General features: G+C 37.3%; 1 protein-coding gene, 1 long non-coding RNA gene and 1 pseudogene across 3 annotated transcripts; 2 read left to right on the forward strand and 1 right to left on the reverse strand.

The window, feature by feature from the left end:
- Window positions 1–339: 339 nt before the first annotated feature.
- On the forward strand, window positions 340–23,373 carry LOC134209469 (uncharacterized). 2 transcript variants are annotated; one of them, XM_062685454.1, is made up of 4 exons: window positions 340–501; window positions 554–673; window positions 19,650–19,801; window positions 20,793–23,373. In XM_062685454.1, the coding sequence occupies exons 1-4, from the start codon at window positions 476–478 to the stop codon at window positions 23,315–23,317; spliced, it is 2,823 nt and encodes a 940-aa protein (XP_062541438.1). In that variant the 5' UTR covers window positions 340–475; the 3' UTR covers window positions 23,318–23,373. The 2 variants fall into 2 exon arrangements, with proteins under 2 accessions (XP_062541438.1, XP_062541444.1); XM_062685460.1 differs by lacking the exon at window positions 554–673.
- LOC134209455 (protein lethal(2)essential for life-like) lies at window positions 7,791–8,828 on the forward strand (annotated as a pseudogene).
- LOC134209464 (uncharacterized) lies at window positions 15,265–15,775 on the reverse strand. Its single transcript, XR_009978754.1, has 2 exons — window positions 15,581–15,775; window positions 15,265–15,523 (listed from the first exon to the last, which is right to left on the reverse strand). It is a non-coding gene; the product is annotated as an uncharacterized LOC134209464 (long non-coding RNA).
- Window positions 23,374–24,629: the final 1,256 nt, after the last annotated feature.

Genomic DNA, 24,629 nt, shown 5'->3' on the forward strand with positions numbered 1-24,629 from the left:
TGATAAATTTAACCATTCTTACCTTATTTTTGCTGCATACAACGAAAAATTCCAACATTTTCTCCGGAATACAACGTCGGCGCCATGTTGCTGTATTCGAAAATGTTTAAGTCCCCATTTACCCAGATTTCGGGTTCGTCTGACTCAGATCCATTTTGTTGACATACCCAGATTTTGACAACCGCTAATATCGAAAAAATCCGGGTAAAATCGACCCGGCCACTGGGTTGTTTCAGATTAGCGTGCAAACTACGGGTTTGAGTGAAAACAACTTACTTTCGGGTAGTTTTGGTTTTTAGTGTAATTTGTATATCTCTCTCTCTACCAGACCAGTCAGTCAGAATCTGAGAGTCAGAATGTGTGATGTGAAGATTGTTCGCATTTTTTTTAAATTTTAGAACAGAAAATGAAACTACAAAGGTTCTTGAAAGCTGCTCTGAGTGATGGATAATATCAATAAAATTGGCTTAGATAAATGTTCTTATTTTCATGTTCTGTTAAGTAAGTATTCTTCATAAAATAGGAGTAAATTATAAAAAATATATCTTTATAGGTGTTTCTATATCTCATATACGGAAGACGGTCGTAGAAGTGAGACCATGTCAAGAACACAATTTGTTCTATATGGCAAACAATTATTATTGCCAAGTCATTTGGAACGGGAGAATGAAAGGTAATAGGGTAACCAACTTGATTTGGACCCTCCTGGCGACAGTTTTCTGATTTCTGAACTAAGAACAATGCCGCTGCTAATTCCCCCATTGGCTTCAGGAAATTACTATTGTTCAGCATCTGTTTCACTGGTTTCCCGTGCAAAAAAAGCGATATTTAGATGAAATTTCGAGGAAATTAGATTGTTCAAGAAGGCGTTACGCTTAAAAGTATACATCACTGAAAATCTCAGAACGTACACAATAAGTTTTTGTCGAAATTGTGAATTTAAAACGCAAGAATCTTCTCATTGATGCATGCCAATCGAAAGATAAGACTTATTGGCTTCGGCTCAATTGACCAGGGTAAATTAGAAATTCGACTTTGAAGAGACTAAATTGGGGGTGTCCAAAATGTGTACATTTGGGGGTCCAAAATATGTTACACTGTCCAAAACGAAGAATATTTTCATTCAAAAAAAAATGCAAATTTCAGTGATTTATCAATAACTGAAGCCCATTCTGAATTTCTATTTCATAAATAAGACTTTCAACTTTGAAATGGTGTCATTTCCGCCCATATCGAAACTATATTTCAATAGGTATAAGCATATTTTGGGATGCACTTCCTCTAGGGGTCCAAGATAGGACAGTTACCCTACGCATAACAATAGGGGAAATTACGGCGTTGGCAGGTTTTGTTCTATTATTGGCAGGGGTTTTTTATGACTGACTATGCTGAAATTTGGCATAAACATTCTTTGTATATCAAAGAATATTGTGGCCAAATTTCATAAAATTTGGTCGACAAAAACCCCCCTGCCAATAATAGAACAAAACCTGCCAAAGCCGTCTTTCCCCCTACCTAATAATAGGTATGTTTGCAACGAATGTTGCAAGCTCTTAGCATTATAACAGCACGCCAATCTCGGAGGCAGCCGGCTTGTAGCTCTCCCTCTCTCCAGGGCGGATTACAAATGCTCAAACACACCGACACCAGGCTTATAAAGCGTATATGAACGGCAAGTTGAACGCTATAATAATAAGCTTAACCCTTTATAAGGCAGACGAATCTAAACAATAAATTAACAAAAACAACAATAGGACACAATGTTGACATGGTATTAAACTCAAATGTATGTTTGTTATACATTAAACAGTTCAGAAACATTGAAAAATTGGTGGCAATATAGTTGCCACTGCCCGCCAAGCGGTAAAACATTGGCGGCAATATAGTTGCCACTGCCCGGCAAGCGGGAAAACAGGCAACAACAAAAATATAAAAATATTTTTAAAAATTTGGTTTTTCGTAGAACCAGTCAAATCGAGGTACGTTACATTTTTTGGTGAAGAGTCCTACACGGAGAATAAACGGTTAAGTTTGAAACAACCAACATTGTGGTTGTTTTTCAAACTGCAAATTATTTAAATGGTAATTTTGAAATTCAAACCAACAATTTTGTTTGAAACTAACTTTAAAATTGTGTTGGTTTAACATTTAAAAATATGTCAATTCAGCATAGATTATATTTGTTTCAAATCAAATTATTTGTTGTTTCAACCTAAAGTTTTGCCTGTTCCAAACATTTATTAAGCTGTCTGTTGATGTCACGTCAGTCTTATATCAAAATAAAATAATCGGTTGATTCAACGTAAGAATGAAGTTGATTCTAATAACTTTTTTGTTTACATCTATAACAAACCATAAGTATGTTTGATTTAAACTAAAATTATTATTTATTCGATTGTCATCGGGATGCTTCGCGCTTTAACAATATCAACTCTTCAATCAGCCGGATCATCCCAGTCAGCACATTACTTTAAAAACGGCGCGTCATAAGATTCCATCTATATTTTTCGATGGCGTTTTATCATTGGGTCTCCCAAAAAATGTAAGTATGCTACTTGCTTTAATGATCATTTTTACAAACCTGGCAATCGCTTTTTTTCAGGCGTAATGAAATAACAGCCGGATATATATTTTAATCGCCGCCTTTGCTGTTGTTTGAGGAGCCACCTCGGGAGTCATCGATATATTTACGTGGGTGGAACATGATTATATATTTAAGCCATAAGTTTTCTAGCCAGAACGCTAGAGATGAAAATAATGTTCGTCTTCTCAAATAAATGTATGCATGTCTAAAAAAATAGTTTATGTCAATAAAGAAACTATCTGTATGTATTAGCAAATTTATATCATCCTTGTTATTCAATAAAAAAAATGAGTAAAACGCAAGGGGAAAACAGAGGGGTTATAATACTGGTAACAACAACCATAAAATTAATTTAAAACAAATCATTTTTATGCATTGTTGCAAGTTGGAATTTGGTTGTATTAGGCTAAAACTTATGTTTGAAACGACCATTCCTTTGGGTTATTCGATAAGCTGTCAAAAGTAAACAACCAAAAAATTATTTAAATCAAACAAAATTTTGGTTGAATCACTTGAAACGATGCGAAAAAAACACCAAATTATTTTAGTTTGTTTTAACCATCACCTCATATCAAATCAACTAAAATTTTGTTTGGCGTAAAATCAACCTAAAATATTAGTTGAAATAAGTCTGATTATGTTTAAGTTTACCATACTTTTTTCTCCGTGTAGTCAGAAAACGCATTAGGGGCCATCCAGAAACCACGTGGTCATATTTTTGAAGATTTTTAACCCCCCCTCCCCCCATGTGGCTTATCGTGGTCATTTGGTTCATTATGTTATCAAGTTGTAATGTGTATCAGGTATTAGTATATCTAGAACTCGCACACCTTCGATGCATCAGGAGGGAACAAAAAAAATGTGGACTCGCGAATATGTTATAAAAATTTGTAATGGTTTAGAAATATTCCAAAATATCCCTATATTTTTTATTTCTTTATTGGTGATTTTTTTTAAATAATTATGAAAATCCCTATAGATTCCTAAGAGTCATGCAAATCCACTGAAAATCCCTATAGATTCCTAAGAGTATTTGGGATATTCCGTAGCTCTGGAGGTACTGGAAATTATTAAGATATATTAACCTCAGCGAAGCATCTGAACTGAACTGAAGGTTTTTCTAAGGGCATACAAGTTTTATTCAGAATCTCAAAACTCTCTTCATTATGCCAAGATTCTATGATTCTAATCAGAACCATAACACAATGTCCTTAATATTCCTTTGTCTGAATTATACAGTTTTGGCTTAAAATGCAAGTTTTCATTTTAAATCTACAGTCTTTAATATCTTTGGGTTCCTTTTGGTATTCTAGAATTTATTGTTATATTTTTGTATTTAACCCTCACAGGACGATTTTTTTACATGGATTTAACGTACATATTTAGGGGTTTCCACTCGATCTTGCCAAAACTAGTATAGAAAGAACTAAAAAGTCGTACTTTTTTGGGTGTCGTCATAGGCCAAACTGCTCTGAAGTACATATCCTCAAAAGTATCAAAATCATGTCAAGAAACAAAATGTCCTAAGACATGATATTACGGAGTTTTGAAACGACCCGATCAACCAAGACCTGAACGATGTATCCGTGTATCGCTAAGCATCCAAGCAGGTCCATTGAGCCAATGCGATTTCATTTATTACTTTCAAGACCTTTCATGAGTCGATGTTCTAAGATACGATATCGACTGAAATGAAAACTCAGCCTAAAAAATTCAAAAAAATTTCCATAACAATTAGGAAATTTCCAATAAAGAAATCATGGAATTCGCAATAAAAAAATATCAAATTTTCTACAAATAATGCAAAATTTCCATAAACAATTACACAGAAAGAAAATTCATTAATAAAATTAAAAAAACCATTGGTAAATTTAAAAAGTTGCGTTGGTTCTTTTTCGTAGAGAGTACCGCATGTTCAAAATAAAAGTACGCAAACTTTTTCAACAACCATGGTCCAAAAGTGGTATGCCGCTCTGAAATTAAAAGTTTGAACATTCAAAATAAAATAGTAGAACTGTCAAATGCAAATGTTTATACTGTAACAAATAGAGCAAAATATTCTTATTTCAACTAAAGCAAACCCTCCCTCTTCGTACCCTTTAGTCATTTTATATCTTAAATATAAATAATCAAATAACAATGAATATCTTTTGCATTTTATTTCATTAGTTTTTAACATTTTTCCTCACTTCTCAGGCGGTGCAAGTTGCGGCACCTCCTACAGTCCGTGATTCAGCTCCTGGACAGGATGAAGGTGCGCTTCGTATAGTCATCTGTGGGGATTGCAACATTAATTTCCTCTCGGTGATAATATGTATCTATAAATGCATAAGAAAAGAAAGGGAAATCTAGCATAAATATCGTTTTGATCGCAATGGCAACTAGCCCTGGTACTTCGACTTATATTTATATGATCAAAACGCCTGCCACCGTAAAAATACACCTACCTTTTGATATCGTAACCGTTTGGTGTTTTCTGGCAATGATGTTTGATGTATTAAGGGGTACCATTTTTATTCGACGTACTTGTACAAATATACAAAACCGTGCTAAATTGCACAACGAACTGTTTTTTCGCGCACGTATAGAACAAACAGTGTAAACATGTTTCTTCTCTTTCTCGCGCAACTACTATCTGTCAAAGAAGATATGTTTTCGTCTGGGGAAATGATCGTTTAACAATTTTTTGATTGAAAAGATGAACTTTTAAATTTATACTGGAACCCGACGAAAAATATTTTTTCTCCAAAAGCAAAACTTTCGATTCCGAAAAAAGAACTTTTATTTTCAAGAAAACTAGCTACTTTTTAAATAGAAAGCTTAAAATATTTGTTAAAATAATGTTTGTTTTTTCTGTGTAAGAATTTTCCACAAAACAAAAATAAATTAACACTTTTAAAACCAAAAATTACAAACATAAAAGAAGAATTTTCCATAAAGAAATCAAAATGTTCCACGGAAAAAATACAAACATTCCATAAATAAATCAATATTAGAAAAAAAAATTTACAAAATTTTCGACAAAATAAATATTTTTTTAACCAAAAATTAAAACCTTTCCATGAAAAAATCAATAATGAGCATTGAAAAAAAGGAAATTTTCTATCAAAGAATATGAAAAAGCAATAAAATTAAGCATTTTTCCATAGATTAACCCTTCTTTAAAAGCGTTTGAAGTTCATGAAAATTTTATCAATTTGGTTGCTTTTCTTTCTTATTTTCTTATTTTTTATTGCTTTTTATTGATGTGAAAGAAACCCAGCATTGCCCAGGTGTTGCAAATGTCACAATGAACTATTTGCAGCACCGCACTCTAGATCAATTTCCGTGCGTTTGTTCTCTTTTCCTCAACAGCTGACCAAAAATTGTATTTTAATGACTTTTTACATTTCCCCGTTAAATTCACTAACTTTTTGTATATACAAACATTGCGGATCCCAAAACGAATCGATTAGGGGAGAATCTTGCAAATCGGTCAACCGGTTCGCGAGTTAAATCGTCAAGAAGGAAATCTCAACTCATTTTTATTATATAGAGATTATGTGTAGAAAAAAATATTTATTTTGTGAAAAATTTTGTAATTGTTCATTGCTAATATTGATTTATTCATGAAAATTTTGTATTTTTTTCGTGGAACATTTTGATTTCTTTATGGAAAATTCTTATTTTACAATTGCAGTTTTTGCTTTCAAAAGTGCTAATTTATTATTGTTGAAATTTTTTTCGGCATTTACGCTGGAGTTGTTTTGTTTTTTTTTCATTAACAATTTGTAGCAAAATTTCCAAGCAAAATTTTTCACAGAGAATTGTTCAAAAATCATTCGGAATGCCAGCACTTTATCAGGATTGTATGAAGTAAAGTCAAAGTTTTTACAGGCAATTTCTTTACTGGATTTTTCCTGAATATCCACAAGAAATTCTTTTGAAGTTTTTTTCTTGGATTATTGTAAAAACATGAACATTTTTCAAAATTGTAGCTGCAGACCGCCAATGCAAAAGTGTCAGCGGCGTGATGCCAAAAACCATCTGCGGCGGTGGCGCGGCGGGTTTTTTCTTTATATTTTTCCATTTTTCCTTTCCAATTTTGTTTGTGGAAATTGAGACTGAATCGCAACCTGTTTTTTCGTTTATTTTTTTATGGAAATGGGTTAAGGCTAAGATGGTCAAATAACGCAGATACGCATCGACGTTGCGACCGACGCTGCGTTACCGGTTATTTTCGATGCACACCTACGTCTTTTCAACGCTGAGTTGAAAAGACGCTACGTGGGCATCGGATTTAAGATGCGCTTTGCGTTTAATGATTTGTATTTTTACACCGCCATTGTTATTCACCAAAACTTTTCGTATAAAAAAGACCACGTGGTTCGAGAGCAACACCCCCCTCCCCCCATGTGGCTTATCGTGGTCATTTTGCAAACCCCTCCCCCTCCCCCCATATATGACCACGTGGTTTCTGGAAGGCCCCTTATAAGTGAAAACAAAAATTTCGCGTTTTTTCTCCCAAGGGGGGACCCTTGGGAAAAAAACACAATTTCGTCAAAAATCCAAAAACCAAATATACAGAAAGGCAAAGCTTTTTTCACGCTAATCACGTAGTAATCTAATACAGGAGATTCAAAATAATTGATACCAACGGGAAAAAACATATCTTTGTCGTTTTTTTAACGAATTATAACTGAAAATCCTTCTTCCACTCGAAACTTACGATCTGTTCGTGAAAAACCTGTTCTCAAATTGACATTTCAATTTTTTTATGGCTCAAATTCATCTGGGGTGTTACTAGGAAGCAAATAAAGTCACTACATGTGAAATAATAAGTAGAGCTCTTGTTAATAAATAGAAAAACATATTATTTGTTGGTGGCAATATAGGCAACTTGGCCTGGGGCCTTATTGCGCATCTCCTGTCGATAGCTCTTTCGCATGAGTGATTGCATGGTTTTATCGTTTCGAGTCGTGCACAATGCTACCCCTGTTTTTCTGCTTAGTATTCTACATATTAACATTTCCTCAGTTATTAATGGAAAGGGTTTCTACACAGAAAAAACAAACATTATTTTAACAAATATTTTAAGCTTTCTATTTAAAAAGTAGCTAGTTTTCTTGAAAATAAAAGTTCTTTTTTCGGAATCGAAAGTTTTGCTTTTGGAGAAAAAATATTTTTCGTCGGGTTCCAGTATAAATTTAATGGCGGTAAGCTCCAACGAGGATAATACTCGATTTAATACGGATTTTTGTTATTACGGTATTAAAGTTAATACTTCGAACGGTAAGCTCCAAACTCGTATTAAGTACGCAACCACTATTCGCTCCACACGATACTGAGAATGTATGCGTGTGAGAATGATTAAATCATAAATAATAAGCGATGACTTTTTGCTGTTTGTTTTGCTATCATTTCCAAAACATTTTCAATGATTCGGGTCTTGCCGCTCTTGCAATCTCGGGTTTTGTATAAAGAAAATCAAGTTTTTTCGGCAATATAATCGGTTTTGACTTGGTGGATTAGCATGAAATTAATGATATATATTTGAAAAAGATTCTCCGTAGCAAGTGTTGAGTTTTATGCTCTGCGTGATGGCCATATCAAATTTGTGAAAATACCTTAATCAGTGTGTTTTGTTTCGGATCAAGATGTCCGACATCCTTATTGTGTTCCGAAGCTGGTGGGATGACCACTGCGATACTGCGCTGCGCCAATCCAGGATTCTAAACCTGCACTTTGGAAGCGGATTTTCTTCTGACCTGCTGACGGCTTCTTCGGCGCGATCGGCAGTGCAGAATACTTACAGACGCCTGATGTATAATAGTCCAATGCACAATGCTTGTATCGCTGTTCCACAGGACATCAGACCAACGATTAGTTGCAACAAGGACAAGTTTCAGATCTCGACGTTCAGCAGCTCACCCCGAACGAAGTCTCGGTGAAAATGTTGGGCAACATCATTACCATCGAAGGAAAGCACGAAGAGAAGCAGGACGACCACGGATAAATCTCACGGCATTTCATTAGGAGGAATTTCAACCATTTCGGTATCGAAGAAGGCGATTAGCTCAAATGGGGGAGAACCAATACCGATCGTACCAACCGGTGAGGTGAGGAAAAGCCTCTAAAAACTTAAGAAAACTGGTGAGGTGATGAAAAAGAATAATACCCGTTAGATGATAGAGTGGAGTGGGGTGTTAACAGTTTTATAACAAAATAATTACGTGTTTCAATAAAGATTTTATCACAATGTGAATGTGGCAATTTTTCATATTTCTAGAGCAATTCGCTTCGAGTTCTTGGAGGAATCCTCTCCGAATACTTGAATTAAAAATGCTTCTGAGTTCCTGGAGCAGCTCTTTCAAACTTACTGGAGGATATTCGAAATTCCTGAAGGATTTGTTTTGGAATTCCTGATAAAATTTACTCGGAAATTATATTCTGCTGATTTTTTCGAAATATTACAACAACATTTCAAAATCAATCCCCCCAGAATTCTTTGGGGTATTTTCTAGGAAGAACTTTTTTCATAAATCTCAGTAGCACAATATTTACTTAGAATTTCTAATAAAATTTACTCGTCTTTCCAGAAGGAATTTTTTCAAAATTTAAAAAAAAATCTCGTGTTTCCAGGAGTAATCAGCTTAAAATGCCTGAAGGAATTCTTGGAGGAATCGTTCCAATATTCATGGGGTTTGTTCTGAAATTTTTGAAGAAATCCCAACGGTAATCATGAATGAATCCTTCCAGTAATCAAGGCAGAGTCTCACAAACTGCGACCCACCTACCAGAATCATTGCATTAATTTTTAGAAAAAAATTAGGATAAAAATGAGTTTGCGTTAGATTGAACAAATCATAATAAATTGCTTAAAATCCCTTCATTGTGTTTGGATTAAATTGGATTAGGATTGTATTTGGATTCGATTCGGATTGAATGTGGAATGGAAATGGATTGTATTTAGATTGAATTTTGGATTGGTTTTGGATTAGATTCCGATAGGATTTGGATTGGTTTGAAATGGAAATGAAATGAATTCAGACTGAATTTGTATTGGATTTGGATTGAATTTGAATTAGATTTGGAATGGATTTTGATTGGAAATGATTTTGATTTGGATTGAATTTTGATTGGATTGGGATTGGAATTGGATTAAATTTTGATTGGATTTTGATTGGAATTGATTTGAATTTGTGTTGAATTTGGAATGGATTTGAATTGGATTTGGATTGAATGTGGGTTGGATTTGGATTGGATTTGAATTAGGTTTGGATTGGATTTATATTGGATTTGGATTGAATTTGAATTTGATTTGGAATGGATTTTGATTGGAAATGGTTTGGATTTGGATTTGATTTGGATTGAATTTGAATTAAATTTGAATTGGATTTGTATTGAATTTGGATTGGATTTGGATTGAATTTGCATTAAATTTGGGTTTGGATTGGATTTGTGTAGGATTTTGATTGGAATTGGTTTGAATTTGGATTGGATTCGGAATGTATTTTGATTGGAATTTGGGTTGGATTTGCATTAGATTTGGATTGGATTGATATTGGATTTAGAATGGATTTTGATTCGATTTGGATTGAATTTGGAATGTGTTTGGATTGGATTTGGATTGGCTTTAGATTGAGTTTGGATTAGTTTTGGATTGAATTTGAATTTTATTTGGATTGGATTTGGAATGTATTTTGATTTGGTTTGGATTTGGATTGAATTAGTATTGAATGTGTATTATATTTGAATTGGATTTGGTTTGGATGTGGGTTGGATTTGAGTTGGATTTGGATTGAATTTGAATTAAATTTGGATTATATTTGGATTGGATTTGGATTGAATTTGGATTAAATTTGGGTTGGATTTTGATTTAAATTTAGATTGCATTTAGAATGGATTTTAACTCGTTTTGGATTTAATTTGGAATGGGTTTGGATCAGATTTGTATTGATTTTAAAATTGATTTAGATTGGAATTGAAATGGATTATGATTGGAAATAGTTTGGATTTGGTTGGAATTTGGATTGTATGTGATTTGGTTTTGATTTGGATTAAATTTGGATTGGTTTTGGGTTGGATTTGAATTAGATTTGTACAGTAGACGTTCGATAACTGCAAGTCATTTAACTGCAATGCTTTTTAACTGCAATTCGATATTTGCAACAGTTTTGCAGTTATCGGACCGCTAAACTTCAAACTCATGTCAGACTCAATGACAGCTGCATTGCGCTGCACATTTAGATGCACTTTTATTGCATCTGACGTCGATTGACAACCGTTTGACGTCTAGAATGCATTGCAGTTATCGAACGGCATTCGTTAACTGAAAAGTAAACATTTTGCAGTTATCGAACGGCTACTGTATTGATTTTGGATTGGATTTAGAATGGATTTTGATTTGCTTGGATTGAATTTAGAATGGGTTTGGATTAGATTTGGATTGGATTTAGATTGAATTTGTATTGGATTTGGAATGTATTTTGATTGGAAATGGTTTGGATTTGCATTGGATTTGGATTGAATTTGAATTTAATTTGTATTGGTTTTGAATTGGATTTGGATTGGATTTGAATTAAATTTGGATTGGATTTGGATAGAATTTGGATTGGGATTGGATTTGGATCAAATTTGGATTGGAATTAGTTTGAATTTGTATTGGATTTGGAATGTATTTTGATTGGAAATAGTTTGGATTTGGATTGGATATGGATTGAATTTATGTTGAATTTGGAATCGATTTGAATTGGATTTGGATTGCATGTGGGTTGGATTTGGATTCAATTTAGGAGTTCCCCCAAGAGTTTCCCCAAGATTTCCATCAGGAATTCCAACAATAGTTCCTCTAGTTCCATAAGGAATTCCTCCAAGAATTCCGCTAGGAATACTATCCGAAAGTCCTCCAGGAGGTCCAACTCTATAAGGTTCCATCTGGAATCCCACCAGGAAATACATCAGGACTTCTACTAGGAATTGCTCTAGGAGTTCCATCAGAAGACCTTAAAAAAACTTAACCCGGAATTTATCTAGGAATTCCACCAAAAGTTGCATTTGGACATTATTAGGAATTCCCGAAAGAATTTTCCAGATACTCCCGAAAAAACTCCAGAAAATGCCGAAGGAATTTTCCAGAAACTTCCGAAAGAGTTCTCCAGAAACTTCCGAAACAGTTCTCCAGAAATACCTTATGGAATTCTCTAGAAACTGCCTAACGATTCTCCAAATTCCCGAAGGATTTTTTTAGAAACTCCCTGAGGAATTCTCCAGGTTCCCTGAGTAACTATATAGAAATTCCCGAATGAACTCTCCAGAAATTCCCGAAAAAAATCTCCAGAACTTCCCGAAGAAATTCTCCAGGAATACCTGAAATAATTCTCCCGGAATTCCCGAATAAATTCGCCAGGAATATTCAAAAGAATTCTCCAAGTCTTCCAGAAGGAATTCCACAGGAATTTCCGAAGGAATTTTCCAGTATAACTCAAAGGAATTGCCCAGATATTTCCAAAGGAATTTTAGGAGGAGTTCTTCAGTATATCACGAAGGGATGCCCCAGGAAGTTTCGAAGGAATTATCCAAATATGTTCGAAGGAATTCTTCAGGAAGAATCTTTAGGGATTCTTGGAGGTATTCTCCAGCAGCTCCGGGAAAGATTTTCCAAGAACGTCCGTAGAAAATCTTTAAGAATTTCCGAAGGAACTGACAAAATCTGTCATTGAAGTTATTCTCCAAGATTTCGCGGAGTAATTCTCTAGAAAGTTCCGAAGTTTTTGAGGAATTCTCGAGGGATTTCTCCACGATATCCCGAAGAAACACTTTACAGATTCCCGAAGTAGTTTTCCACGAATTGCCGAAGGCATTCCCCAGGATATCCCGAAGGAGCTCTCCTGATTTCTTATGTAAAATTCTCCAGGACATCACGAATTTTCCAGGAACTCCCGAAGAAATTCTTCAGGATATCACTCCAGGAAGTCTGAAGGAATTCTCCAGATATTTCCGAAGAAGTTCTCCAGCAATTCCAGAAAGAATTCTCAAAGATTCAGAAGGAATTCTTAAGAAATTTTTGGACGGATTATCCACAAAATCTCTTAGGAATTGTGGGAAGAATTCTTCAGAAAATCTCGAAGGCATGCTCCAGGATTTCTTGAACGAACTCTCCCGGCATTCTTGAAGGAATTCTCCGGGATATCCAGAAGGAACTCTCCAGAAATTTTTGAAGGACTTCTCCAGAAATTCCTGGAGGGATGATCTAGCTCTCCAGAAATTTTTAAAGGAATTCTCAAGGATATCATGAAGGAACTCTTCAGGAAATAATTTAAGCACTTCACGGAAGAATTCTCTTAGAATTTCTTGGGAAAATTTCCTGAAATTCTCGATCAAATTCTCAAGGAATTCTCTAAAAAATTATTCAGAAATACCCTGAGGAATTCTCTAGAAATTGCCTGAGGAATTCATCGCGAATACCCGAAGGATTTCTCCTTCAATTCCCTGAGGAATTCTCCAGAAATTCTCATAGAATTTCTTAGAGGAGTTCTCCAGGTCCCCAAAAAATTATGCAAAAATCCCGAAAGAATTTTACAGATATTCCCGAATAAATTCTTCAGGGTATTTCAAAGAAAGCCTCCAGAATTGCTCGAAGGAATCCTTCAATTCGCTGAGAAATTTTCCAGAAATTCCCAGAAGAATTCACCAGAAATTCTTGAAGCTATTCTCCAAAATTTGCACCAAATTTCTAATATTCAATGTAGACGTGCTGTTGTACGCCAGTAAGACTTGGTGTGTATCAGCAGAGATCACGCAGAAACTGTAAGTATTCATCAACCGATGTCTACGTTTTATAATTCACCCTTGGTGTCCTCACAATTGGATCTCGAATGACGAGCTCCATCGACGATGCCTTCAAAAACCGATATCGACAGAAATTCGAAAGAGTAAATGGAGGTGGGTCGGCCACACATTACGAAAGAGCGGAGACGAAATCTGCAAGCAAGCGCTGGACTGGAATCCAGCAGGACATCGAGCAGAGGCAGACCAAGGAGCTCTTGGCGACGTAGCCTCAACAAGAGTCGACAGGAATCTTGCCTAGACCTAGGTCAAGGCTAAAGCGTACAGTCGCACAGGATGCAGATCTTTTACGTTGGCCCTATGTACTCCGAGGGGTGCTCAGGATACATCAGTGAGTGAGGTATTCTCCAAGATTTCGTGGAGTAATTCTCTAGAAATTTCAGAAGTTTTTAAGAATTTTCGAGGGATTTCTCCAGGATATCTCGAAAAAACTCTTTACAGATTTTCGAACGAGTTCTCACGAATTGTCGGAGGTATTCTCCAGGACATCATGAATGATCTCTCCAAACTTTTTAAAGCATTTCTCCAGGATATAACGATGGGATTTTCCAGTATTTTTTGACAAAATTTGCCAGAAACTCCGAAGGAAACTCTTCAGGATTTCTGGAAGGAATTCCTTGGGGAATTCTTCACGATATCACGAAGGGATGCGCTAAGTCTCTAAGCAATTCTCCAGATATTTTCAAACGAAATCTCAAGGAATTCCAAGACGGATTCTCCAGAAAATCTCGAAGGAATTCTCGGATTCTTCAGAAAAACTCGAAGGCATTCTCAAGAATTTCCTAAACGAACTCTTTCGAAATTCTCCAGTATTGCCATAAGGAACTATCCCAGAAATTCTCTAGGAAATATCCAGAGAATTATCCAGGATGTCACGGAGGGACTTTCCAGAAATTCCGAAGAGCTTCCCGGATAGAGAAATCCCGAAGGAATTCTCCAGAAATTCTTGGAAGAGTACTTCAAGAGTTCCCGAAGATATTCTCCAGGATTTCCAGAAGGAATGATCTAGGATATCCCGAAAAAGCTCTCCAAATATTCTTGAAGAAATTCTCAAAGATATCACGAAGGGGTTCTTCATGAATTCTCAAAGGCATCCTCTGAAGAAACTTTCCAGAAATCAGGAAAGAATTTATCAGGGTTTTTTTCGGAGAATACTTTATGAATTCCCGGAAGGATGATACAGCAACTTCCGATGAAAGTCTTCATGAATTACCGGAGATATTTTTCAAGAAATCCCGAAAGAAGGAAGGAACGAATTCTGCAGAAAAACCCGAAAGAATTTTTAAGGAACTCGCGATGAATTATTTGGGATATCATCGAGATATCCTTAATGTACTTTTGAAGAATTCTCCAGAAATTTCCGAAGGAATTTTTCAGGAACTTCCTAAGGAAATCCCAGATTTCATAAATAATCCGCAGAACTCCCCAGGGATTCTCAGAATTCCCAAAATTTGCAAGGCATTTCCAAAATTCCCCAGTATTTATCAAAATTTGCAAGAAATTATCTGAATTCTACAGGTATGTGGGTTACGAAAATTCAAACGAATTCCAAAACTGTTTAGTAGTATTCTTGGAAGGATTAAAATAATATGAAGAGTATTAAGAACTTTTGAACAAATTTTAGTGAAAACATTCAACAAAAACAGAGAATATACTTGGTAAATACAACCATACTTGGATTAATGAATTAATTACTTTGTATAGCTAGAATTCCCAAGGTATTTCCAGTATTCTTGTTATTCCGTAGCTCATCATTATTTTATTTGAAACTCGATTGCAGTTCTGGACAATGTTTTGAGTTATTGGTTTGGAAATCTTTCATTTTACTGTAGAAATATAGTTTTAGCCTAAGCTTTAGTTTAGTTCATGAATTCAAGATTATATTTTTAATATAAGTTATGAGGCTACATACAAAATGCAGAGACGGCGGAGACATTTAAATGATGCGACGCATATTTCGTATGAATTTAGCGGAGATAATCTGTATCGGATAGCGCAAACTGCTTACTCCAGGAAATCAGTATTCCTCCTGGTATCAAATTGATGGCCATCATCCGTCCGCTCATCTCCCTTGTATGAGCTATCAGAATGCCATCAATGCATTGCTGTCCTCTGTAAATAAGTGTTGAGTGAGCATTCCACCTTTTGCAAAATATAAAAAATACATACCTTCTTATGGGAACGACCGAAACAGCACCGGAAGTTCGGATTTATTATCTACTGGATCATGTTCGGCCGGATTCTGGAACATCGGAACCGGCTAATCACAAGCCTTAACAAGGCGGAACTTGATACTGCCGTCTGTCGTAACAGGATCGATGTTCCCACGGTTTGGGTAGTCAGTTTGTTATGATTTCTTTTTAGTTTGACATTTCCTTTTGTGCATTGGTGTGTGTGCAATAATTTCAGCGCACGCAGCCATAATTAGAAAATCTCGGATTAACTTTAATACGTCGAAATTGGCGTATTAAAGTTAATACCGGTATTAAAATGAAGGATAATACCGCTTGGTGCTTATTGAAATCGGGGATAATACGAGATTCTCGTATTATCCTCGTTGGAGCTTACGGCCATAAAAGTTCATCTTTTCAATCAAAAAATTGTTAAACGATCATTTCCCCAGACGAAAACATATCTTCTTTGACAGATAGTAGTTGCGCGAGAAAGAGAAGAAACATGTTTACACTGTTTGTTCTATACGTGCGCGAAAAAACCACGGGACTGACACTTGTATACCTCTACCACAGTTCATTTCGTAGCCAACATAGAAAATTCCGCACTGACAGCCATAAGAAGAATCATGGGAAAGAAAGAGATAGGTGCGTTCCACACTGACAGTTCCATAAACGACAAGCAGAAGAAAGGAGACTGCATCTACACTACGAAAACACAACCAAAACATCAGACCCCCGGAAAAAACAGTTCGTTGTGCAATTTAGCACGGTTTTGTATATTTGTACAAGTACGTCGAATAAAAATGGCACCCCTTAATACATCAAACATCATTGCCAGAAAACACCAAACGGTTACGATATCAAAAGGTAGGTGTATTTTTACGGTGGCAGGCGATTTGATCATATAAATATAAGTCGAAGTACCAGGGCTAGTTGCCATTGCGATCAAAACGATATTTATGCTAGATTTCCCTTTCTTTTCTTATGCATTTATAGATACATATTATCACCGAGAGGAAATTAATGTTGCAATCCCCACAGATGACTATACGAAGCGCACCTTCATCCTGTCCAGGAGCTGAATCACGGACTGTAGGAGGTGCCGCAACTTGCACCGCCTGAGAAGTGAGGAAAAATGTTAAAAACTAATGAAATAAAATGCAAAAAGATATTCATTGTTATTTGATTATTTATATTTAAGATATAAAAATGACTAAAGGGTACGAAGAGGGAGGGGTTTGCTTTAGTTGAAATAAGAATATTTTGCTCTATTTGTTACAGTATAAACATTTGCATTTGACAGTTCTACTATTTTATTTTGAATGTTCAAACTTTTAATTTCAGAGCGGCATACCACTTTTGAACCATGGTTGTTGAAAAAGTTTGCGTACTTTTATTTTGAATATGCGGTACTCTCTACGAAAAAGAACCAACGCAACTTTTTAAATTTACCAATGGTTTTTTTAATTTTATTAATGAATTTTCTTTCTGTGTATGTCCGCCATTGCATGAGTATGTATCTTGTGAGAACCTGTGAGAACAATAATACAGTACAATATTATGCATCCCAACATAAACACTCAGATCGTGATCATCCCAATTAGCCTCCGTTGAATTGCGCTGGAGCGCGCCCATTTACTTTACACACGGCGGCTATTCAACTATGGCAACCCCATTCGGCGGCTTATTAAATTAAACAGCACAGACTCACACCCTGTGTAAAAGCTTATGGGCGCGCTGCTGCGCAATCTTTGCTTGCGCGTTATCACCGCGAAGAGTTGAGCGTTTAAGAAGAGCGCGACAATAAAAAGGGTGTCGAGAAAGTTTCCAACCCGAAAACATCGTAGATGCTTTATATTGCGCACTTCCCACCTCGTTGGACTCCGCACTTCAGAAGTGCGAGATAGTCATAAGTGCGAGATGTCAAAATCCTTTGTTCTCCCGGTTGGCGGGCTGATGAATCGGGTGAAACGGGTTGGCGCCAACGAAAGTTGTTTATGTTTTCAAATGAACACGTGGGCTCGGCAGGGTTGCCAGTACATTTGTTTGATCAAACTCTAGAAAAATAATAATGATTTGTAGTGAAAGTTAATCTTTTCGCTACTTTCAAGTTAGTTATAATTTAAATTCTTTGCGGAAGCATATTACGATAATTGCAATAGACAGACAGACGGTTATTTCCAAGTTTCATGCATTTAGATGAAACTTGGAATAATAATAGATATTGTAAAATATTTGACATCTCTGCTTAAAGTGCGATCTATGATTTTCCCAAAAATCCATCGAGAGCTGGAAATGGCAATACAAAAAGTGTGACATAGGGGGGTTGAAAATGATGAATTTTTGCGTTACTTAGTTAATGGATCTTCCATTAAGGATTTCCAGCAATTCCATGGAAACCGAAGAGAGGGAGAATACCGTACACATACTTACTAGGCGGCTCTCACTTTTACTTTCCCCACTACTTTCCACATCCCGCATTATGCAACGTACACACCAGTCAAGCAGTTTGACGAACATTGACTCCACCCCCAAGAAAACGCTTCGGTTGCTGCTTTGTTGGAACGTGTGTGAAGTTGTTCGAACAACCATTTGACAGTTGGCGGCTCGGTTGGAAAAAATTAAAACGGTTTGATTTTGGTTTGAGTTGTCGGGGGTGGAGTCAAGGTTCGGCGAACATGTTTGAGCATTTGTAGTGAAGTTGCACAAACCTCCATATATTTTTTGAAGGTTGGTGCTCAAGTTAGCGCTTCGGTCGTTCGTTTGTGATATTGTTGGTCGAATAAATTGATTGTTTGTGCCGCTGTTGGTAAAACTTGATGGATGTTTGAACAAACGAGAGGTGGAGTCAACGTTGGTCAAACTACTTGACCGTGTGTACGTTCCATTAAGCGCAAAGCCTTGCGAGCAAGACAAGACAATAATCCGTCTAAGACGAATTAAGTACTGTCCATTTAATTCCACCAGTTAATTTTCGTTATCTTTGCAGATACGTATTTCGACCACAACTGTGTGGTCGTCTTCAGTGTCTTGTACTTGACTCGACTTAGACAATAATGTATGTTCATACCCAATTCATACCCAACATACAAGCATCAATCTTAACAAATCAATGTTCAACTAGTTTAGGATCACTATTGTCTATGCGGAATAAACTTAGAACGCTTTTTATACCGAAGCTACCAGATACAAGCAAATAACCCAACTTCGGAAGTAGTGCACTGGATTTGCCTAAAGATGCGCTAAACAACGTATTAATTAGTTTGACAGATAAAAGTTCGGTTTGGAAGTCCCGACTTCCGAATTCTAAATTGGTGCTACGTCGACAATATGTACTGGTACTGTCTATACATTATATTCATGGTATCTATTCAAATTCTAATACAATCGCGACGTCATGCTATTTTATTTACTAGTCTTCGAATTCATCAACTATAGTAGTTATCTAACCTGATTGCGGTGGGCTTCTGTTTACTGCCTCCGGCCTTCCGGAAGTATCCAACGATGGTCATTCTTCGTGGCCGTTGACCAAAATCCATTGCACACAATCATGGCTATCGACTATGCTCGAGTCGCTGACGCACGAGGACAATGTTGTACAATACGCGTAGAGAGCGTGTACGCTTCGTGAGACATGGGGTGTTTGAGCTTTTCTTTCTAATCCTTCTTGGAGAGAGCCTCAATACGGGCCTCTAGATCATCATCAGTAGTCTTAACAATACGAGAGTGGCGCTTGAGCTTTTATATGCTAAGAGCTTGCAACCTTCGTTTCATTTGACACCCAACGAGTCCAAAAACAGTGACTCAAGAACAATTACTTCAATAGATAGCTGTGGAAATTACTAAATTGAAAAGCAGTGCAAGTTTCAGTTGGAATGAAAATCCATGGAAAAACACCCATAAGCGTTCTGAAATTTCTTTTTTTGTTTTTCCTGATTTTGTCAATTATATTAATTTTACCCCCTTAGATGTAACAATTGTACCTTATAGGTTTCAAGTTTTCCAATACAAGCCAAACGTAGTACAATGATCGTTATGTAGATTAATCTGTTCTTTTTTTGTAGGTACGATCCGACCTCGGCTGAGTCGAATGAGCGAATGGAGCAGGAAATTATCAATTGGGAAAGAGATGAACACCAATCTGACAAAAACGAACCCCTTATCAAACCATCCCGATTCGGAAAAATAGAAAGCGGAAGCCATAAGACAATTAACAGTAAGCATTAATCATAATCGTAAATATGAAGCGAAGCACTGTTTAAAAAAACTATTTTTAGTAAGTAAAAGTAAAATTCAGTGATTCAGATTCATTCCAAATTTTCAAACACTGTTTTAATGTGAATCTAATGCAAAATAGTTCAAAACCTCTGGTTTCTCCAGCAGTGTTCTATTAACATTTGATTGATTTGATTTTTTTCAAATTAATGTTGCTACTAAGAAGGGTGCATGCTCATGGTTTATAACTGCAGGTAATAGAACTAAACTGTAATGACTGCTGGGGAAATGCATGTTTCTGAATCAAATTCAAAATGAAGCTCCCCGAGCTATTTGAATGATTAATGATTTAACTCGTACAATAAAGCTGTGTTGAGTAGAAATATATCTTATATGGCTAATTGGGCAAGAAATAGACTGCCGTTATACGCAAAATTGTCCCATGGAATCCCAGAAAACATGGGACAAATATGCGTATGACGGCAGTAGAAGCCGCAATAGGATTTTTATTCGGTTTCAAAATTGGAACATCTTTGGCGTTCTTCTATTCTCCTGGCAAGTATGCCAATTGAAAACATCGGTGGAAAAAATAATCAGAAATTATGAAGAACTCTAGCTACTTTTTTTATTAGAATGTAGATAATACTATCGTGCACGGGGCTTTAATATTTTTTTAATTTTTATACAAATAGACATCTAATTTTTCAAATTAGTTCCCGATGAATCCTCAATAGGACTATTATACTGAAATAATAACCATTAAGGTTCAAATTACCGTCATCCAGTCATTGACGAGAAAGACAGCCACGTGCTCGTACCACCCCCCAGTAATAAAACCACCCACCGAGGAGAAAAAGCAGTCTCCAGCTGGATGGAATCTATAACCTTACCTTGAAGGTGCTCTCCAATTTTGCTTCTCTCATTACATTTTCTAATACATCATTGCCGAATGGTGGAATAACCAGCATTTTTTCTTTTTCTCCGAATTCTAGCTGAAAAAAAGAGTTTGTTCCTTCGGTCAGTGAACAATAGTAAAGGACATGTTAATGATATAGTCCCCGAAGAGTTGGGCAGCTCGACAGAAGAAAGGAGTAGGAAAAAATACAAAACCCACATAATGAGTCACCCGAGAACCTTAGGAGCAGCTGTCGACAGTGTAGCTTGTTGTTCGGACCAAAAGTTTTTCCCTTCACCAGGAAAAGATTACTCTTTCCATGCATTAGCGCTTAAGCAAAAATCGGAGAACTTTACTCAGCGCTTTGTGGCAATTATAAAATCGAAGGAACTTGATCAAGCTGATGTTAAAATGGGAAAAAGTGAGAAGGCTGGAGATATTAAAAATGAACACCCAAAGATAGCAGAAAACGACAATGGTAGCGAAATTGACTTGTGTAGCCCTTCAAGCTGTCAAGAGGTACTTGAAATCTCCGATGATAGAATGAATTATTCTATCAGTAAAGATTACTCACTTATGTACAACGTGTCTCCATGTTCATCATCGCTGTCGGTTTGCGATGAAGATGAGAAACAGGATCATATTGATAAGTTACAAAGTACTGAAAAAAATCTCAATTCCACACAAGTCTATTTTAAATTTGGAGATTCCAAAAGACTTAGTTCGGACAAAGCTGCTGGCAATATTCCTTTGGATTATTTAGACGGATTGATCAAGAAGTATAATGTTCCTATAGAAGCAACAAAACAGTCGAATTGCGCTAACAAAATTTCCCCCGATTTGAATGAAATGTACGATAACAGCCGAAATGGAATCTCCGAGAACGACATGCAAATAAATTTGAATCCAACGGAACTGTTAGATTTCAAAACCGAAGCTGACCAACAGAAGCGTCTTTCTGACACGTATATTCGAAATACAGAGTCCGTTGTAAAGCGCACAATTGATTCCACTTATGTCAACCAGGATCATGTTGATGTTGGGTACGACATGCTAATAGATTCGATTCCCTTGGGTTTTGAAGCCGAGCAAAGCTTCAGTACCCGACCTGAAGAACGGAAGGATCGATCAGTTTCGTTTTTAAGAGGAACAAAATCCGATGTCTTCTTGACAGGTTTGAGAAAACGCGAACGAGATACCACTTCGCCCATTGTGAGGCACAAAACTGATTCATTCAATGGCAGCGAGGATCGTACTAATATCGAGCATGGCGTGCAAAAAGATTCGATTCTGTCGAACCTGTTGGGCTGCAAAGCCAAGCAAGTCCTCGTTCGACCGACGTTGAAAAGCACGCGCTCTGAAGAACAGAATCATCAAATTAGTAAGTTTTTTCGAAGAACATCGTCCGATGCTTCACCCATTGTGAAGCGTAAAACTGATTCCAATAACGGCAGCATGAATAGAAGTGATGTTATGCAAAAAGATTCGATTCCATTGGGTTTGGAAATAGAACAGATCTTCTCCACACGAGCTGAAGAACAGGAGCGTCCATTTGGCACGTATTTTCGAAAAACAAAATGCGATATCTTGTTGACACGTCCAACCGATTCCACTAATGACAGCATACCTCGTACTGATGCCACGTATGACGTCCACAATGATTCGATTCCGTCGGACCAGTTCGCTTTCGAAGCCGAGCAACTCCTCATTCGAGAGAGGGCCATAAGCAGCCGACCTGAGGTACAGACGCTTAAATTTGGTACGTATTTTCGAGCACCAAAGTCCGATGTCTTCTCGGTAGGTTCAAGAACACGCGAAAGAGACAACACCTCGCCTATTGTGAAGCGCTATACGGATTGCACTAATCACAGCATGGATCATATTGATGATGGGTATGATGTGCAGAAAAATTCGATCCCTTCGGATCAGTTGCGTTTCGAAGCCAAGCAGCTCCTCATCCGAGAGACGGCAACGTGCATCCAAGCTGAAGAACAGGAACATCATTCTGGCCCGTTTTTTCAAAGAACAAAGTCCGATGTCTATTCGGCAGGTTCGAGAAAACGCGAACCAATTACTACCTCGCCCATTGTGAGGCATGAAACCGATTCAACTAAGCAGCAGCTCCTTATTGTTCCAAGGTTCGATTTCGTTCCAGCAGGTCCAAGCAAACGCAATCGAGACATTACGTCACCTATTGCTAAGCCCAAAACCGATAATACCCATACGTTTGAAGAATTTGATAAAGATCAAACAAAAGCTTTAGGCAGCGCCGTTCAGCAGAAGCATGAACCTGAAGTGCCTATCCAAAAAACTGCGTCGGTTTCAGCAAGTTCGAGCAAATATGAACAAAGCATCAAGTGGCCCATTGCGAAGATCCACGTCGGTTCTACTGAAAAATGCAAAGAACTTATTACGTCTCCGCGGGTTGAAGTGCGACCAATGATCTCTCGACCAAACTATGAAACAATGTCGTCCCCATTGTTACAAAATGAGCTTTCCAAATATGGCTTAAAACCGATGTCAAGGAGAACAGCAGAACAGATGCTAAATCACATTTACGACGAACTGCATCCATTCGTGGAAATAGTTGAAGTGGAATGCGATGTGAGTAAAATTATGTAGATTCTAGTGTGGTACTACCTTAAAGGGATAGTAAAATAAAAACGGATTCCAGAAAACAGATCATTGATTAAATCAAAGTGGTAACACACGCCTTTCTGCATAACCTCTTTAAAAAGGTGCAGTTCGAAATGGGTAGGATTTTCAGATATAAGTAGAATAAGCATCACTGTTTTTTACCCTTTTCCGCGAAAACCTCTCCCCGCGAGATATCCGCACACCTATACATAGTCGATCTTTACACATAGTCACTTTTATGCACAAAAATAGGAAAAATGTGTAAAACTTATGCCTTTTATGCATCAAATTTTACTCCTTTTGTGGGTAGTCCCATTCTCCCGCAAAAGAGCATACATCTCCACAAAAGAGCATACTTTCAGTTTTGCATGTACGTAAAGGCTATATGATCACTCCAAAAACAAACTTTTGATAGAAGACTCGAAGACCCATAGTGTTATATACCAATCGACTCAGCTCGACAAATTAAGCTGATGTCTGTTTGTTTTTTTTTCCCCAAGCAATGGAGGGGGAATCTGCTCAACAGACATCCTGGGTTGTCCAGGAAGTGCGGGGTTAGGAACCACCTCCAACAGCAACGAGGGAGGCAGGACTACATCCCCGACCCGCTAAACCGTTTCGATTGCCGCCAATCCCATAGTCCCTTGAAGGGACTCCCTTCGGTACAACCAGAAAGTAATGCTTCAAAGGGGAGCCAGTGTACAACGCACCCTCGAGGTTAGCTGCGTGTCCTTGCAGCATCGAACATCGTGACTCGCATTTTTAAAAGAACACCATGGTATCGTGTCAGCGCATTGCCGGCTTTCCAGGTGGCCTTACCACGCCCTATGTCCTCGGAAGGTGGGAAAGGTCGACTTCGCGCCTGCTTCCCTCTGCACGACTAGTATCAAGAATGATGATGCCGCGTGCACCCCAAATTGACCTCTCTGCGATAGGGTCTATTCGCCAACACACAGAGAGACTTGCCGACGCGGTGCCTACGCCTGCCCCAGCCTTGACGAGGACCCCTTTAACGCATTGCGCGAAAACGTGAGCACACGAACAACACGTGTTCCGCCGTTTCCTCTAAACCTGCGCACACCAAACACTCAGGCGAGGCCGAGCAAGCCAGCTGCGTTACCTGCATTGTGATTTTGCAGCACGCTTAAACGCCGGGCACATCGAACCCCCCATGGGGTGCTTGCTGTTCACAGCTTTGCTGGAACAAATCAAACAATTGGGAGGGTTCGTGCAGCATTGTGCCTTATGTCCCTCCAATCCGCAGCGTCGGCAGAGATTGCTTCTGTCAGGGCCTTTG

The sequence above is a fragment of the Armigeres subalbatus genome, chromosome 1, assembly GCF_024139115.2.
Source record: "Armigeres subalbatus isolate Guangzhou_Male chromosome 1, GZ_Asu_2, whole genome shotgun sequence".
Taxonomy (NCBI): domain Eukaryota; kingdom Metazoa; phylum Arthropoda; class Insecta; order Diptera; family Culicidae; genus Armigeres; species Armigeres subalbatus.